General features: G+C 39.1%; 1 protein-coding gene across 3 annotated transcripts in view; it reads left to right on the plus strand.

The window, feature by feature from the left end:
- PGAP3 (Per1-like protein PGAP3) overlaps positions 1 to 20,237 on the plus strand; it is a 94,052-nt gene that overhangs the window by 64,355 nt on the left and 9,460 nt on the right. For 2 of the 3 annotated variants that reach the window (XM_069311061.1, XM_045765171.2), the window contains exons 2-7: positions 3,961 to 4,093; positions 4,792 to 4,943; positions 11,545 to 11,697; positions 13,197 to 13,321; positions 19,510 to 19,646; positions 19,784 to 19,988. In XM_069311061.1, coding sequence (XP_069167162.1) covers positions 3,961 to 4,093; positions 4,792 to 4,943; positions 11,545 to 11,697; positions 13,197 to 13,321; positions 19,510 to 19,646; positions 19,784 to 19,988 — 905 coding nt within the window. Of the gene's footprint in view, positions 1 to 3,960; positions 4,094 to 4,791; positions 4,944 to 11,544; positions 11,698 to 13,196; positions 13,322 to 19,509; positions 19,647 to 19,783; positions 19,989 to 20,166; positions 20,229 to 20,237 lie in introns of all 3 variants that reach the window. The other variant, XM_069311060.1, reaches the window with a different exon arrangement.

The raw sequence follows: 20,237 nt of genomic DNA on the forward strand, positions 1-20,237 counted from the left end.
GCTTTGAAACTACTGACGGTCTTGGCCTCCACCACCTTCTCACCTAACTTACTCCAACTGTCTACCACTCTGTTTACAAAAGAGAATTTTCTTATATTTCCCCAGCAGCTTTGTTTCATTATTTTAAATCTATGATCTCTTGTTCTTGAAGTTCCGGGTCTTAGGAATTTTTCCCTATCAATTTTATCGATTCCTGTTACTATTTTGTACGTAGTGATCATATTGCCTCTTTTTCTTCTGTCTTCAAGTTTTGGCATATTTAATGTCTCTAACCTCTCCTCGTATCTCTTGTCCTTCAGTTCTGGGAGCCACTTAGTAGCATGTCTTTGCACCTTTTCCAGTTTGTTGATGTGCTTCTTAATTAAGATATGGACACCATACAACCTCTGCATATTTTAGCTTTGTGAATACTGTGACAGAATCTGCAAGCAGTAGTGTTTAAAATCTGGTCCAGTGTAGTTTTTCCTTGTTTGGTTTAGTTGAATTTGAGTCTCATATTCATCCTATGTATAGTGGTGGAAATTTTACTGAATTGTAAACTATAATGGGTTCAGGATCTGAACTACAGTGTTCTTGTAACTGGGCATTTTTACATTTGTGTTGAACAAGTAATGTTTTATTTTAATCAATCTATTTTATTGTTAATGCTTTTAAGCCAAATGTGCTGTTATATTGCCAGGTCATCTTTTATGTGAATAGGGTGTGCCGTATGGGACTGTGTTGAAACCTTACATCACACTAAGAGCACCTATCCAAATATAGTACAGTACTGCAGCACCAAAGTAGGATGCTTATACTGTAGACTATACTATAAATTATTTGTTCATATGTTTCTTATAGGACAGTAATATGACATACAGGTACTATATATGTATTGCACATTCATCATTAGTGCAATGTCTCAGCACTCATTTTATGAATAGTGTTAAATACTCTGCCATAGGGCGAGTAAGTTGTCTGTTTACGTATCAAAATGACAAGTCATCTGTTGCATATATTGAACATTATTGTTGTGTTGCTGCAAATTAACTTTGAGCAAAGAAATTTTTAATGTAACAGTAAAATGTGTGTTAAGTCATTTATTTGTTAAAGGTTTACACATCAATCAATGAATAACAAAATAAAGCTAAATTGAAGTAGCATATTTTTAAGGTCTGGTACATTTTATTGTTGAGCACTAGTTTATTGTTAATGTTTGAGATACAATTTCAAGGCATTACCCTTTACTCTATTTCCAATTTTCTCTCTTGCTTATCTAACCATCCATACCTAATGTAACCTGGATTCAGATTAGAAATTGGATTACATCTTGATACCTAAATGTACAGAAATTTTACACCATGTTTATATTTCACTATATAATGGGTAGGGGCAATATTTCTTCTAGATATTTCTTTGCACTATAGATTTAAACAAAGACCCAACAAAATTTAAAATATTGGGTACAAGCAATGCAATGTGTATGTAGATAGATATAAAAATTAGTTCCCCATTTTGTAACTCGACCTCTTCCTGCTTGCTCCATTTTTAGTTTTGCACAAGTTACATTAGGTTAGGATAAATGAAATTAATTTATGCTTGTTAGTTTAGATATGAGCGAATTAGAAATAAGGGTGACTACTCGTGGAAAAGTATGAGAAGTCTATGCTGTATGTTGTGGGGCTGAGCAAGCTTGTGGCTTGTCAAGGTTACCCTATCCAAGACAATCGGTTTGGATTCATGAATGAACTACTGTATAAATACATATGGAGGAACATAGTTGAGTATAAAAATTATAGAGGCATTCGTTAAGTGTAGTGGTTGAGCGTATTGGAAATAACAGAGAAATCAGTAAGTGATCAATAAGGCTAGTTTCGTAGTGGAAGAGGTTGTTTCTTTGGATCAGATATTTGCATTGAGACAGCTTGGAGAAGAAAATCAAAGAAAAATTGCAAGGTGTAACATGTCTTTATATTCCTGATAAAGGTTGTATGACACAGTTTATAGAGAAGAACTCTGAAGATCCAGCACCATGTGAGGTAATTTCGATTCTGATTAATGCTGTAAAACAGTTTTTATGTAGGATGTATTATATGTGTAAGTGCTGATGTTGTAATGAGTGGTTGATTGTAATGAATTTTATGCCTTGCTTGTGGGCAAGGTAAGAATATTGGAGAAGGGTGTAGCTTTGCCGTAAATGATGGAGGTTTTCTGTCCGAGAAAAATGCTGTATCTGTAGATTAGTCAAAGATTTATTTGTGTGAGAGATGACAGACAAGTATAAATGTGGGTAAAGGCAAGATTGTAATGGTTGAGAGAAAGGTGAATTGTGTTTGTGAAATGTGTGTGAATGGCCAGGGAGCCGGTCGGCCGAGCGGACAGCACACTGGGCTTGTGATCCTGTGGTCCTGGGTTCGATCCCAGGCGCCTGCGAGAAAGAATGGGCAGAGTTTCTTTCACCCTATGCCTCTGTTACCTAGCAGTAAAATAGGTACCTGGGCTGGGCAGTCAGCTGTCACGGGCTGCTTCCTGGGGGTGGAGGCCTGGTCGAGGACCGGGCCGCAGGGACAGTAAAGCCCCGAAATCATCTCAAGATAACCTCAAGATGGCATAATGGCAGATCAGATAGGATCTGATTATGATCAGTGATTGCAATTGACAAAAGAGGAATTTGTGCAAGTAAACTTGTGACGAGAGTGAGTCAGGTAAATTAAGTGGCTGGTGTAATAAAAACTCTGGCTAGAAAGAACAGTCTAGGAAGAAATGCAATGTGAGATGAGATGTTGGTGTGCCACAAACATCATAAATCAAGAATTAAGGAAGCATAAATCTACAGACCTCAGAGCTTTAAAATGAATAATGAAAAAATGTAAAAGTGGGTAATTGTTAGACTGAGAATACTGGTATTATCCTGAGAAAATTGGATAATATTGAATGTATGGATGAGGATACACTGATGAAGAGAGTGTACAGTATCATGGGAAATCTAAGCATAAGAGGCAGCAGCTCAAACGATGGTCAGCAGACAACGCATGAAGAAGGAACAAGTGTCTTGTTTTCAGTTGATAACTTGCTTGGAGCAATACCCCTAGTTCTATGAAGTATTTTGTGAAGCATTGGGACCTGCTCTTGGAGATATTTCTGGAGAGTAGTAATGCTGCCTTTTCATGATAAGTAGGATTTCGATCCTAAATAGACTGGCATCACTTGTTCAAATCTTTAGCCTTCTTTTCCTGTACTGCTTCCAGTTTTTTTTCTGAAGCCATCCCATGAATGTGGGAAACAGGCTAGTGATGATTCTAGTTTCAAATACCTGTACTGAATTGATAATGAATTTACTATTATTAATTTACATTTAAATTGCATTGATGTTCTGTTTTTCTTCTAACCATGTGAAATGTGTGGTTACTATTTAATTTCATTGCATGCTTAAGAAACTTATTTAGATATACGTTCAGAGTATTTCCTGAATTTGTCTTGTAAAGAGTATAAAATTCAATAAAATCCTTTAATCTTATGCAGAATATTTTTCAGGATCATAAATACATCTGTATATATTTATAATATATCTGTGCTCCCTACCTTCTCTACCATGTCCTTCTTTACAAGAGGTGAGTGCAGATAATTTTGATATGACAATGATAGCAACTATATTAGGAGTGATATAGTTGCTCTAAAGTTATCAGAAGTTCCATTGCAGGCAGTTAGATGTGCCTGTTAATTCCACCTAACTTACCCCTAAGAAGAACATTCTAAGAAGTTTTACATTGTATATATATATAATATACTCGGTCACTGTACAGGGCTCTCAGTCACTGTACAGGGCTCTTGGTCACTGTACAGGGCTTTTGGTCACTGTACAGGGCTCTCGGTCACTGTACAGGGCTCTCGGTCACTGTACAGGGCGTTATAACAATTATGTAAGTGTTGTATATGAGGACTCGTGAGTTGTATTTCTATTCAAGTTTTATTTTTTAACAGGCCGAGAAGCTATTCATACTGTATTGTTTCGGAGCATCATTGATCATAGGAGTAACACAAGCTTCAAGGGGTGACAGTTCTAATGAGTATACAGGCTGCTACCATGTTTGCCACTTCAACAACTGTTCCTCAAGTAAGTCTCGGTCAAAGTAATGTGCTTATTTAGTAACCGACATGCCCATATATTTTTGTCGGTACAGTATTTGCATCGTACTTTTGTTAAATCACTTTCTTTATGATAAATCTGTCGGTTTAAAGAGAACGGCCACGGTATAAAATTTTCCCAAACTTTTAGGAAAACTAAACTTTTTTCATGTCTTGGCAAATTACAATATTTTGTTTAATGAAAATTGATATAATACCGTATTGGAAATTATACAGTATTGGAACAGTTGAATTAACAAAATGAATGGAAGATTTGTGGTTTATTTTCAATATTTAAGAAGTTCAGAATTTCATACTTGACTGTTGTTAATACTTAGAGATTGGGTCATTGACAAAATGTCTTCATTAAATAAATAAATAATAAATAAATGTTTATTCAGGTAAGGTACATACATACAAGAGATTTTACAAAAATGGATAGATTTATAGATAGAGCTAGTACATACAATGCCTAAAGCCACTATTACGCAAAGTGTTTTCGGCAGGGGAAAGCCACTCATTGTGGCTTTCAGTATGTTTCAGAAACTTTAGGTTACTTTACTAAGGAAAGCTAGTGTTGTATGTATTTAACTTTTGAAAACTGTCTGAATGAAACAGGGTGGCTATAGCTGACATGGGAATGCAAACTGCATATTTATTTTCTTCACACAAGGAAATCTTTTTCAGAAGTGGGCATTGCTGCATATGAATCCTCACAGAGCCTTAGTGAGAAGTTTTTCCAGTGGACTTGTGATGACGAGTGTAAATATTACTGTATGTGGCGTACAACACAAATATTCATCGACAAAGGAATGGATGTACCACAATTCTTTGGCAAGGTGAAGACTGTGTTATTGTTATAGTTGATGATGGACTGAACACACAATTACTGTATTAATCTTAATGATTATAATTCTGATTACTTTAAAATGACTAATATGCATCATGCCATAGGTTGCATGAGAAACTAGCAAAATTTGCCCGAGAACTTTAATCTCTGCACTGCACACATGTTATTGGAAAAAACTTCAAAGTGCAATTGTTAAGGACATATTTTTGTTGTTTTTATAAATGTTCAGGTAGTGTTAGTGTCAAAATGTTTTCCAAACTAAACTATTTTCATTTCAAAACACAAAGAGTGATAAAAACATTAAAATATAGCCTAATTAAAAAAAAACGGACAACTCTCAAAACAACATTTGTTGGCTGGCGCAGTTGAGGGGTTAAAAATGATCACAAGTATTTGTTCTATTATGAGAGTAGACGATTTTTATAAAGCTGTCTTGTTTTTCCTTGTGGATCTCGGTCATTCATGACTGGCTGCTCATATTCCTAGAAAAAATTGCTAAATGTATGATAACCATTTAGGCTCAGAAATATTAAAAGCAACCAAATAAAAAAGTAATCCTTTGATCATGTGAAAAGCTTGTTAATAATAAAGTTTAAGGGCAGTTCCAGTATTGCAGTAGTGATGCGCTTGATGGGGGGCCATAGGTGTTGCAGGAAGGTGTTTTGATCTTGTTAGGATAAATTATCTTAACTAGTGGGAATTCCTCCACTCCCCCATCCCTTCAATCCCATCACTTCTTCCTCTCCATATCCACCACTTCTTTCCCCCCTCCACCTCAGGTGTGCTTCCAGATTCAATTACAGTCCCCAGAGACATCATATGTACGAAGGTTTACAACTTCCTGGTTTTCACCCTCAGTGACATTCTCACTTCTTTTTCAATTCCTCCTTCAAGACCAGGACCTCACATCTTTGAAGGACCTGTTCTTTTTAAATACAGGTCAGCCACTTCTTATTGGTCGTGGTATAAGGTTCCTTATTCATCCTGGCTTGTGGGGAAAACACTTTTCTTTGGGAACCTAGCATGGCTTTTACCGTACCCAATCGCTCGAATGGCATGATGGGAGTTTGGTCTGTCATGTGTTTTTGGGTGGTGCTGCCTTTGTCTTGCTTGCCTTTCAGGCTTGCCTGTTTGCATTGTCCTTGCCTCAAGATGTAGGTATGTGGAAGCTGCATATTCAGTTGCCTTCATTTTCTGGGCCTAATATCACAGTTATCATATTACCTTTAGTCATGGTTTGTATGTACTTGGTCACAATTTTGCCTGTTTGGGCTGTCATGGACCAGTTCCACAGTTAGCTCTGTATATGCTTCGATGCCTTAGGTGGTGTGCTGTTAGTAACATCATTGGTGCCTGTGGTTGGGTCCTCAGATATGATGCCCAAGTTGCTTGCTCCTTTCCTTTGGTAGGTGGTGACAGAATTTTTTTCACTCGTCTGTCTTGCCAGCAGGCCTTACTGATCTTTGCCTTAGATTTGGGCCAGTCCTTGTCCTTTTTGTTCTCCCCATTTTCATGTCTTTTTTTAATACTGTGTGTGTGTAATTATTTAATTAATTAATTCATGTGGATGCTGTGTCTTTGGTTCTTTCGGTTACAGTGGTGGTTTTACAGCCAGTCAGTCATCTGTTTTGCTACAGAGTTCTGCCTCCTACTGCTTAGGGAAGGAGACTTCAATGCAGGTCCTTGCCTGTTGTTGTTTGGGGTAGGCTTTCGAAGGAGTCTGATTTTTAGACCATTGTGGTTTCTTCAGCTTTTGCTCCCTCTGGTCAGCATTGCTCTTAGGCATTGTGGAGGTGTGCATTGGCTTAGAGATCTTAGCACTGCCTCTTTTGTGGTTCACCCCTTTGATGGGTTGATGGGTCTCTGGGGAATGTTTAGCCTATTTTGCCAACTCTCGGTCTTACATTGTGTAGACCTTTTGGGTAGTGTCCCAGTACCTACAGTGGAGGTGGTTCTCTACCTCTCCCCTTGGTGTAGGAGGCCAGCATGGTCTACTCAACAGCTCCTCTTGGTCATCGCAGAGTGGTTTGATGCTGGATTCAAGTTAGCCTTATTCTGCTGTGGGTGTCCAGGTTATTCCAGGTCCACAAGCAGGACTTGCTGAATGTACTGTACATTCTCAGCTTTTCAGGTTTGAATCACTTCATTCAATGTTCAACCCTTGCCTTGGCCTTGGGTTGGGGGCTCTGGTTGCTCAGGGTCGCTGGGTGGCTCCATTGAGTTTGGTGCACAGCACGGTGCAAGAGTTTACTGTAGTTTGGCTGTCACTGCAGTTGGTGGGCTCTGTGGTCTAGCTCCACTCTGTTTCCCGGTGGTTCATTGCCTAAATCCCAGGGGGTAGCTTCAGTCTCTTACCTCATGGGACTGGATGCTACAGGTTGAATATTTAACAGATTTTCAGGGTTTGGCTCTTCATGAAGTTCACATTTGGGACATGACCAATGTTCTGCCAGATGGTTACTTTTTACAGCTCTCCTTCGACACTGGTGAGGGGCGACACAAAAGGGGTACGACACTGGTACCCCTTTTGTTTTTTCTCATGACATAGCACCAAGAAGTCACCAATAGGAGTCCTCTCAGGAAATGGTTTTGAATATAATGAAATGCCTCTTCCAGAAGAGTCCTTGGAACCCTCCCTTTTCCATTCAGAGACTTTGGTTTTCAAACTTCCTGGCTATATGGCCGATATAGCAAGGTTTGTGGTTCAAGGAGGAATTTGCGCAGTCCTCTCCTGGTGCACTGGTGGAAGTAACGAGAGAATTCCTTCATGACCAAATGGTTCATGAGTCTCAAGGCTTTGCTCTGCCATTTTTGTGTTCGGTTTACATTAGTGTTTGTATGTTTTAGTTCCCCCACTTTACTGTTGATCTTTTCTTGGTTAGGGTGATCTACAATCCCTTGGTTTTTTTTTTTTTTTGAGATATATACAAGAGTTGTTACATTCTTGTACAGCCACTAGTACGCGTAGCGTTTCGGGCAGGTCCCTGGAATACGATCCCCGCCGCAAAGAATCGTTTTTTCATCCAAGTACACATTTTACTGTTGCGTTAACCAGAGGCTACAGTTAAGGAATTGCGCCCAGTAAATCCTCCCCGGCCAGGATACGAACCCATGACATAGCGCTCGCGGAACGCCAGGCGAGTGTCTTACCACTACACCACGGAGACTGCTGTTCTTGTGCCTCTTTAGAGGGTGCTAGATTTTGGCCTCTGGTCTCTGGTTGGATTATATGACTTGCAAGGGTCTGGCATGATTGAATTAGGAGGAGAATGCCAGGTAGCAAAAGTCAAAATAAGTCAAAAGTGCTGATGGTCAAAATAGAGATCCTAAATGTAGTTGTTGTCCTTGTATATAAGTCACCGGAGGCAAACCCTCAGCAGTTTAAAGACCAACTAATGAAAATAGAGCACTGCTTGGAAAACCTCACAAATCCAGCTCCGAACATCATCCTGCTTGGGGACTTCAACCTACGGCACCTGAAATGGAAGCACCTGGCTAATACAGTAATATCAGAAAGAATACCAGGAAGTAGCCTAAATGAGCAGGCACATGCAAATGACCTGCTACGGATGTGCGATAGGTTTGCCTTAAAGCAGCAAATAGTAGAACCAACTAGGAAGGAGAACACGCTGGACCTCATTTTCACTAATAATGATGAGTTGATCGGGAACATAATGATTACAAATACCTGTTACTCAGATCACAACTTAATTGAAGTTCTGACAACCATGGGGAATGGACCTTCAAAACCAGTCCAGATTCCCGGTGGAGGAGATTTCAGCAAATTCAACTTCAATAATAAACGGATAAACTGGGAGCAAATAAACCAGGACTTCACAGAAATAAACTGGGAAGAACAGCTAGGAAATGCAAACCTGAACCAGTGCCTGGAAAAAATAAGCTCAGTAGCACTAGAGATATGTTCAAACCGCATACCCCTAAGAAAAAAGAGAAAGAGATGCAGATTGGAACGGGAACGTCGTTCCCTATATAGGCGAAGAAAACGAATCGCGGAACAACTTGAGAGTCGCACCCTATCTCAAGAACGGCGAAGAAGGTTAGGTAGAGAAATAGAAACAATTGAACTCAAGCTACAAGAATCATACAAAACCCAGGAGAGGCAAAGAGAGCAAAAGGCCATCAGTGAAATAGAGAGAAATCCGAAATATTTTTTCTCCTATGCAAAATAAAGATCAAAAACCACATCTAGTATCGGGCCCCTGCGAAAGGGAGATGGAACTTTCACAGATGACAACAAAGAAATGAGCGAGTTACTGAGGAAGCAGTACGACTCTGTTTTCAGTGAGCCATTAAATGCACTAAAGATTGATAACCCAAATGAATTTTTCATGGATATGATACCAACATCAAATCATATATCAGACGTCGCCCTATCCCCACTAGATTTTGAAGAAGCCATAAACAGTATGCCTATGCACTCTGCACCAGGCCCGGATTCTTGGAACTCCATATTCATCAAGAACTGTAAAAAACCACTATCGCAGGCCCTTCACATTCTGTGGAGACAAAGCCTAGATACTGGCGTTATCCCTGACATACTAAAAACAGCAGAGATAGCACCACTCCATAAAGGAGGAAATAAGGCAGAGGCAAAAAATTACAGACCGATAGCACTAACATCGCACATCATAAAAATTTTTGAGAGAGTGCTAAGAAGTAAGATCACAAAATACATGGAATCACAGCATCTCCATAACCCCGGACAACATGGTTTCAGAACAGGGCGCTCTTGCCTGTCGCAGTTGCTGGACCACTATGATATGGCATTAGATGCTATGGAAGACAAACAAAACGCTGATGTAATTTACACAGATTTCGCAAAAGCTTTTGATAAATGTGACCATGGTGTTATTGCACATAAAATGCGTTCAAAAGGAATTACCGGGAAAATAGGCAGATGGATCTACAATTTCCTGACTGACAGAACCCAATGTGTAATAGTCAACATAATAAAATCCAGCCCATCAACCGTGAAGAGCTCAGTCCCCCAGGGTACTGTGCTTGCTCCAGTACTTTTTCTCATCCTCATATCGGACATAGACCAGAAGACAACCTATAGCACTGTATCATCCTTTGCAGATGACACTAGGATTTTCATGAGAGTTGGCAACATAGAGGACACGGCAAACCTCCAATCAGATGTAGATCAGGTCTTTCTATGGGCTACAGAAAATAATATGGTATTCAACGAGGATAAGTTTCAGCTCATGCGCTACGGAAAAATTGAAAATATAAAAACAGAAACCACGTACAAAACGCAGGCAAATCATAACATAGAACGAAAAGGCAATGTAAAGGACCTGGGTGTACTCATGTCGGAAGACCTTACCTTTAAAGAACACAATAAAGTAGCCGTCACAACTGCAAGAAAAATGACAGGTTGGATAACAAGAACTTTTCACACTAGAGATGCTATACCGATGATGATACTTTTCAAAACGCTTGTGCTCTCTAGAGTGGAGTACTGCTGCACAATGACAGCCCCTTTCAAAGCTGGAGAAATTGCTGACCTAGAGAGCGTGCAGAGATCCTTTACTGCTAGAATCCACTCAGTACTCAGTAAAACATCTAAATTACTGGGACCGACTAAAGAGCCTAAATCTGTACTCCCTTGAGCGCAGGCGGGAGAGATACATAATAATTTACACGTGGAAAATAATTGAGGGGCTGGTCCCAAACCTGCACACAGAAATAACACCACATGAGACCAGAAGACATGGCAGGATATGCAGAATACCCCCGTTGAAAAGCAGAGGTGCAACAGGTACTCTGAGAGAGAACTCTATCAACATCAGAGGCCCGAGACTGTTCAACACGCTTCCACTACACATAAGGGGCATAACTGGCAAACCCCTCACAGTGTTCAAGAGAGAACTGGATAAGCACCTCCAAAGGATACCTGATCAACCAGGCTGTGACTCATACGTCAGGCTGCGAGCAGCCGCGTCTAACAGCCTGGTTGATCAGTCCAGCAACCAGGAGGCCTGGTCGACGACCGGGCCGCGGGGACACTAAGCCCCGGAAGCACCTCAAGGTAGCCTCAAGGTAAGGTAGCAAGGATCCACCAATGATCCTCCAGAAAGAGGCATTTCATCACATTCATCACTAGTTTTATATTCACTTATACTTATTCATGTACAGTATATATTTGTTTAATTATGTTTCAAACAATCCAGCAATCCCACATCTCTTATGTTACCAGGTAAGTTGTTCCATATATCTACAATACTATTTCCAGACCAGTATATACCCAAATCTTCCTGAATCTGTGGGTACATCCTTGTTGCATCAATGCTGTATGTATCCTGCTTGCTGTGTCGTGATCCCAACATAGTACAAATCTTTATACCTTTGGGAGCAGCAGCATAAGTTTGCCTACAAAGAATCCTGTTATAAGTTCACATCATAATTTGTAGCGAGTGCCCACAGCTGTTCATGGCACAGTGGTGGTCATTATAAGGCACTGTGGTATTTTAGTAAAGGTATCATTATTGTGGTACAATTCAACCTAAGTTTTCAGCATAAAACCAGCAAAAGTGTTATACTGTAATGTACTTAAATATTTTCAGTGGCCATTTGCACGGGTTTGGGGTATGCAAGAGCCTGCAGCCGTTCTCTTCTCCGTCTTCAACCTGTTGGCTCATGCTGTTAGTCTTATCCAGTTTCGCCAGACTGTGCCTTCTAATGCTCCACTCTATAAGATATGGTTTTTACATGCTGTGGTAAGTGAAATTTATATTAGAATATCCAATGGCTGGCATGACCACTTATGTGAAAGAAAACATTCTCATCAGTCAGGATTTGGATATTTTATCCCATTAATTCTGTCTATATCTTTCCATATGCCCATTGGGCATTTTTTGACTGTCCACACTGCTTCATTTCTAAGAGAATTTGGTTTAAAAACGTTGACTCTTGGCTCTACAATTTCAGTACTCGGCATCACAGATGCATCATCTCAGATTGGACAATAATTTGTTCACACAATAATAACTTGCATTTCTTGTTCTTTCTTTCATTCTCTTTTTAAACCAAAATGCTTCCACATTTCTCTCTAATCCACACACATGTTGACTTTCATCTTGAATATGTTTAAATTTAACTTCCGTTAGTTTTACATTGTTCATTAAACTTCAGTATTTCTAAGCATGTTGAGTTGAAACTTCAGTTAAACTTATTGTACTTTTAAGATTCAGGGTAAATGCATTTTCCATCTGTAGCATAATGCCAAATTTATACAATTATTTGTTTCTTGTATACTTCACATGTGTATATTGTTTTAATTTGCATTGCATTTCTGCTTTGGTTGAGTCTTATTCTAGGAATATTAGAGATACTTGTTCTTTGTGTGTGTGTGTTTTTTTTGTTTTTTTTTTATTATTATTATTATTATTTTTATTATTATTATTATTATTATTATTATTATTATTATTATTATTATTATTTTCTACCGCAGACGTGGCCACACATTTACAATGCTAACCACCATATATACATTTTCTTCTGTCCTCCATGGACAGGGTTAGAGAAGTGTTAAACATATAGTTCAAGGGTTTATTGAACACTCAACCACAGAAGGTGATTCGGTGCTTTTAAAATGCTAAGCTAACCTACATACGTAATTCGTGAGTTCCATTAGTGTTCACGTTTGTTTTCCTTGTTCCATATGATAAAGCAGTCATGTATGAACATAATGGCCCCAAAAATGTGTGTGTGACTGTGTGTGTTTATATAGTTAGTGTGTGTTGTGTATGTAGGGAATGGGTTTGGAAATTTAAATTTACTCAAACATAATTGGCTCTTAAACATGTGTTCATTACACAGCAAGCAGCACTTAGCCTGGCTCACTTAGTGGGTGTGTGGTCCCATTTTGAAAATTCACAGAAAATACATTTATTAAACAATCATTGTTTTTCTTGTACTATACAATAAAGCAGTCATGTGCCAACATTTCAATCTAAACATATATCTAAATACTATATGGCAATGAAGAACTGTACAAAACATCAAATTACTGTAATAAAACTGGCTTTCTCGTGGACAAAATGTTAATTACTGTGTATCCAATACATGTATTTACTAAGTATTCAGTATATGGATTCAAGTTTTAGTACAAAATTATTGATGTTCATAATCCCTTGATGAATTTCCTTTAATGATATTCACTATATTCTTTATCTTGAACTCCTACATTAATACCATTCTACACATCTACTTACAGATTTGCATCAATGCATGGGTATGGTCAGTTGTTTTCCATGCCCGAGATACACCGTGGACTGAGCGCTTGGACTACTTCTGTGCTTTTTCCATGGTTCTCTTCTCACTTTTTGGCCTTCTTGTTAGGTATGGAAAGAAGAAATGTTAAAAAATCTGGACAAAAAGTATTAAGAGGAAAAGAGTTAGGCAGCTTTAACCCTTAGGCTGCAGACATTGTCAGTTATTGATCCACAGGGTAATGGGGTTATTATTTGAAGATTTAAACAATTATTGTCTGGCTTTTACATGTATGATACAAGTAAGGATTTACAGTAGTAGCTCTTTCCTTATCAGCATAAAACAGGAGGCATCAGCAGAGTCGAGCACCAGGCGTTGACAAGGGCCAGACACAGTCGTGCAGAGCACCTCCACCCAGTGAAACAATAACTATTGACTTATTTTCGTGTTTTTCTTACATTTTGCATACAAATTAACACTTTCGCCCGGGCATGACGCAGCATTGCGTCATCCGTTTACTGGCGGTAATTCCGGGGATGACGCAGCATTGCGTCATCTACTTTAAATAATCGCCAAAAATCAGGTTTTTATCCGATTTTTTGGGGACTGGTTTTAAAATGCGCGCCGATGTCTTCCCATTTTCTTTGCTGAGCCTCGTGGCCCTCAGGCAGCTTGGCACATGCCGTGGGCCCATTGTTTTCGCTCTACTGTTGTGACCAATGTCGCCTCCCCTCGCATCTCAAACGTGTGAACATTTCGGCTATTTTCCGTGGCTATATTTCTTACTGCGGCTTTAGAAACTATCTACGCTTACTCCACGATGGATAGTGATCATGAACAAGGCCCTTCCAGGAAGAAAATTGCGAAAAAAAGGCTTGAAAAGGGCGGGAATTGGGAGTGTAGCTGGAAGGCGGCTGAGCACTCACTCGCGGCTAACGCGTGGCCCGTCTTCAACTCGTCGGCGGTTGGAGCGTGACCAGGTTTTTTATTTTATATGCTAATGTTCCTCTAGAGAATTCTATTGCGAACCCATTGAGACCAAAATGAAAGACTTAGGATAAAACTTGAGGTGACCAGAGTAAAAATAGTGAAAACATTTTATCGCGTTTGCGCGCTCCTGGGTAACTCGTTCGCACTTTCTCTGTTTGCTGCAGGTAATTAGCCGGGCTTTTGGAGTTTATATGCCTTTAGTGCTGTAGAGAATTCTATTGTGAACACAATGATACCAAATTTAATCTTGTAGGACGAGAATTAAGGTGACAAAGTTGAAGAGAGTATACACTTTTCAGAATTTACGCACACTCCCGTGACACCCTGGGTCCCATATCGCACAGTTGAGGGGTGGCGAGCGGGGTGCGCCAAAGTGTTAATAATTCTATAATGAAAAATAATTTTTTATATTCTTATATTTCTTATATTTTTGTGCATAGACGGGTATGACCATTTCTCCATAGACGCTGTCTAAGGGTTAATGTACTGTACACTAATTTGAATATATACGTACACTATGTTCAATATTATTACTGGCATTACAAGCTTAATTTTTCAGTAGCTTGGGAAATAAATCTGGCATTGCTACCACATGGCTTATGGTATCCTGCAGGACTATTTTGGGTGTGTAGCTCTTGCCAAAGTAACAGATACCCATTAAGTCTGTTTGCAAGCCCCCACCAAAAATTTCCGAGATGTCACTAATACGACAGTCAGTGTGAAGTTATCCCTAATCTAGCTACCTAGTTTGTCAAATGTTCTATGGTCCATTTCTTGTACAGTACAATACATTCAGACATAGTGAACAACATCAAAAGTTGGACAGAAAATGGAGCTTGGGTATATATAAAATCTGATATTAAAATATGCCCACCAATGGAAAGAATTGGACCCCTACCTGTCTTGTTTTGCTATATTTCACTGTTTCTAGCAATGCTGTGCATCACTATTCATGACAGTGGTTATTGTCAGTGTAATATTACTTGTATACTGTATTTTATATTACAACCCCAAAAACCAGCACACAGTGCATCAACTAGCAGCACATGGTAGGGATTGCTAGGGCACTTATTGTGGCGGATCAAAGGGGTCCTGGGACATGCATCGCAGTGTGTCATCTAAGTAGGCGTGCCAATATTCGCGGCTGTGGGCCATCCAAATGTTCTGAAGTCGGCACATCTCTATACAGTATCTAGAAGATATATGCATTCGAGGATGAAAACCCTGAAGTTTATCAGAAACTCCAGTCTGGTTTCCTTACAAGATGCAGCAGTCAATACTTGTGTTAGAGCTAATGGACTCACTGAAAAGCCAAGGGATATTAATGTGAGAAAGTGTGATGGCAGGCAATCAGAGCAGTTTTGACTGTCTTCCACTATGTCACCCTCTTACAATCCTGCTATGCAACAACTGACCATGAATAGTTGCACACCAGGTGAACAACACAAGGCATTATGAGGCTGATCTTGAAAAAACTGCAGCAAAACTGGATAATTACGCTCTGCTTTCAGATGATAGATCATTGTGTAACATCATTAAATGGGTTTATGCAAATGAGGATGTCAATATTCATGTTTTGTTCGAAATATGAAATATCATAGTTAGGAAGGAAGATGGACAGATGTTGTGTTTTCTCGTATTCTCACAGGAGGAGTTTGAAGGTCAAGACATTAGCATCCAGCATGGCAATCAAAGTTGCTGAGGATTACCTTAGATCCAATGTTGTTATTCCAAAAGTTCCTAGTTGTGTCATAGACAGGTAATCTCTGGCTAGATGAAGTGATGAACTATGAATTCTATCCATATCCTATGCATTTGTTTGAAATAAAGAAAATCTTGTGCCAGCCCAATAAGCTACAACTGGCAGAAGTAATAAAGAACTACGCCACCTCCAAGTTGGAGAATGCTGTCAAACGAATGATCACAGTGACAGATCACTACATTCTAGGTGGACTGCTTAAATTGGACGGAGGGGTGCACCTAAAGTTAATTCCAGAAGACTAAGCCGCATTCACTTTAAACACTGTTACAGCCCCTGTTGTTTTAAATGGTTTTGGGGTTGGGCCAAGCATTAAGGACTGTACTCTTAAGTCTCAGTGTAGAAATTTAAATGCAAACAAGATGAATATTATGGGGTGATAATATTTATTGGCAAAAAGGAGGAGGACTTGCTGAATGACACAAACAAGTAGACAGTTATCCAACTCATCGTGAAACATTTGTGACAGGCTGCAAAGTGATTGAAGCTGAAAGAGATGCCGATGTTGAGATTGCAAAAGAAACCGTCAAAATGTCTGCTATCAAATCTACCACCCTCATTAGAGAAAAGACAGATCTCCTTGTACTCTTGCTCTCTCATGTAGTGCTAACAAACTGCACTTAAATCTATTTCTGCTTGTGGAAGGCAAAATCAAATGTCTATAATTCTGAGATCCTTGAGTAGATACTCAGAGAAACGACTTGTAATGATCTATTTTTGTATTACTTTAAGAGATGTGACTCAATGTCCATGTATTTAGGATAGGAAAGAACGATGAGTCACAATAACGTGGCTGAAGATATGATGACCAAACAACACACGAGATGATGATGAAGACGTTTCGGTCCATCTTTTGATCAAGACGATCGACTTGATAATGGTCCAGGACGGACCAACACATCATCGTCTCTTCATCATCTGGGGTGTGGTTTGGTCATCATAGGAAAGAAGTTGGGGTTTCAAAGAATCAGTAATAAAAGGTAATCAGAGAATGTTTGAAAGCATTCTGTCCACCAAAAAACATATATAAAATATAAATACTGTAAATCCAAAACCATTGGATATAGTGCAATATAGTTCATTTTCTAATGTGTGGTTTCATCATTATATCTTCAGCCACATTATTGTGACTCATCAAATGAATATAAAAGATATTTCAGTGCTGCAAAAATTTCAGTGACCTAATCGAACGAACGAACTACATACACCACAATTATTGCTGTTTCAGTTCTTAATTCCATTGGCAACAATTCACCATAATAATGTCGAATTTAGCATGACTCCATTTAGTGGTACTTGCTAATATTAAGTAAATTACTCAAAGCAGAGCCATTCTCTAGCATCATACCAAACATTGTGAAATAGCTTCACTATGTTGACAATGTCTTGAAATCATTATTCCATGCTCTTTTGATCTACATAATTTTAGGAAAAGAATTAATGAAACGGCTGCCTCAGGTTCTACAAGTGAACTCTGCCTTAAGCTCTGTGAACCCAGCACTTCACTAGCTCATATTACACCCAACTCCACAATTTACCAGTAAAACCTCCTCCAACTCTGACCATTCCACTGTCTTAATAGAACATGAAAATTTTATTAAGTGTGATAATTTTTGTTGTTTTATTCCCATGTTAAATGACCTGTGTTATTCCAAATTGTTGGTTAATTGTTAACTCTCTCCTGACCTCATTGGAATCTTGTTGCCATTGGAATTGAGAGCTGAAACAGAAGTATTTGTTGTGAATGCATAGCTCGATTAAGTCGATGAAATTGTTGTAGCACCACGATATCTTCCACATTGATGGTGGGAAGAAGCAGGTGTTTTGACTGGTCATTATGTTGATGAGTTTTCCATTGGCAGTCACATTAGCAACATCACTGGGGCTCGATGAGTCTTGGGCTTACAAGCAGACTTGATATGTATCTGTTATTCTGGCTGAATTTGTGCAATTCCAGTGACTTGTAAACACATTAAAGTAGTCCTGCAGGGATTCCATATCCTCTGTGCCATCAGTGTCGGGCAGATTTTCTGCCTGACAGTTCGTTGAACCAATAAATGTACAGATCAATATCTATCTGTGGGTGATAGAATAGCCTGCTCAGAATGGAATTCTTCATGCTTGATGCACTTTTTAAGGTATTAACCTGAGTTTACCTGAGAGCTACTAACACTAGGGGCTTCAACGAGGACAGGAAGCCGGCAGCTTGTTGAAGGTCCCCCTATTTGCCTTGATCTTTTCCAGCTGTACTTTAAACGTTAACATAGTTTTGGCATTTACGGCTTCGGCAGGTAGGCAGTTCCTTGGGTTAATAACCCTGTGGGAGAAGAACCATCTCCTGTTCTCAGTCCTACATTGTGGCTTGTTGAGCTTGAGACTGTTGTGCCTTGTTTGTGTTACACCTGACCTATTGAAAAAAAATTTGCATCAACATCCTCCAAATTGTTCAGTATTTTAAGTTTCAATGAGATCTGCAATGTCATGCCTGGTTTGCAGTGTTAGCCCTTTGTCCCTCAACCATTCCTGATACGTGAGTTGACTTAGCTCTGGAATGATTTTTGTTGCCCGGTGTTGCACTTTCTCCAGAGCAGCTATATCCTAATGAAGATGTGGTCTCGAGGGCGCCTGACAGCTGGATGGACAGCGCTTCAGATTCGTAGTCCTGAGGTTCCGGGTTCGATTCCCGGTGGAGGCGGAGACAAATGGGCAAAACGTTTCTTTCACCCAGATGCCCCTGTTACCTAGCAGTAAATAGGTACCTGGGAGTTAGACAGCTGCTATGGGCTGCTTCCTAGGGGGTGGGTAGCAAAAAGGAGGCCTGATCGAGGACCGGGCCGCGGGGACGCTAAGCCCCGAAATCATCTCAAGATAACCTTAAGATAAGATAACCTCTATGCTTGAATACATTAATCCTTGACTTAGTCTAAGAGACCAAGGGGTTACTATGCTATTTATACAACCTTTTGCCAGTTTTATATTGGCTTTCAATAGTATATAGTACTGTAATAGTAAGTATATTTAATGTGTATAAAATTTCTTATTGTAGTAGTTTATATTTTTAATATGACCTAGATTAGCCATCAATAAGATTTTAATTTATTGCTGTAGCATGCTTAGATATTGGTTAACCACTGTACTAAATACTATTGACTACATACTTGCATGTTCTTTATTTTGTTACTAGCTGCACTATATTTAGATAAATAACCAGAAAACACACACCTTAAGTTGTAATAATGCTGTAACATTTATTCTTTATCAGATAGTGTTGGTTCGTAACCGACATGTTTTTCATCAATGAAAGTAAAGCCATTGCATCTAATTATTCTGTTGATAATCTTAAGCTAAATTCAGTTGCTGATCTGAAATGCATTTTTTTCTAATTAATTTTCTTAAACCTATTCAGGAGAAACTGCTAAAAAAAATATAATTCCACCTCCCCATAGTGAATTTGACAAACTTGAGTTTTTAAAATGGCAAGTTTTATAGAGAATAAACAGTGTTCTCAAAGTTTTTTCTACTGATATCTGAAAAGGAGGGTTATGCCTGGTGATTATCTCTTCAACAGGATGTCAGGCCCTCGGCAAGAGTTTGTGAAAGAGGCATCAGCTGTAATGGGATTAGTCTTCTTCACTTATCATGTCTGGTACTTGACTAAAGGAAGATTTGATTATGGGTACAACATGATGGTAAATGTTATTGTGGGTAAGTGGCCAGTAATATTATCTGAACTGTTTTGTTATATTCACTGTCAAACATGGTGTACTACATCAATATCCCTTATACTTTCTATGATGTTAACAATCAGTTAATTGGTAAATAAACTTTGCTGGTATTTGCAGGTGTCTTAAATGGCTTCGGATGGATTGCCTGGGCTGTACCGAGACTGAAGACAAGACCTTACGTTTGGTGGTGCGTGTTCACTGTGATAGGGGCCATGGCGTCAATGTTACTAGAGCTGGGAGATTTCCCGCCTCTCTTCTGGGCACTTGATGCTCATGCCTTGTGGCACCTGGCTACTGCTCCCCTTCCATTCATGTGGTACAGGTAAGAGTCAAAATGTTAGTTTAAAGAAATTATAATTGTTCTCTCTCTCTAATGGCTTGTAATGGCAGACAGTACATGATGAACATAGAATAACAAGTTTTTCTTAATTATTGCAAGGATAATACTATTTTAGAACTTTGTAATATCTTAAATAATACCTAATTATCTCCTCCCCCAGAGACTTTTTCATGGAATATCACGTTTCTGTGATCTCATTGTGCGTGTGTGTGTGTGTTCTTGGTAAGTGTT

Source organism: Procambarus clarkii, chromosome 69, assembly GCF_040958095.1.
Source record: "Procambarus clarkii isolate CNS0578487 chromosome 69, FALCON_Pclarkii_2.0, whole genome shotgun sequence".
Taxonomy (NCBI): domain Eukaryota; kingdom Metazoa; phylum Arthropoda; class Malacostraca; order Decapoda; family Cambaridae; genus Procambarus; species Procambarus clarkii.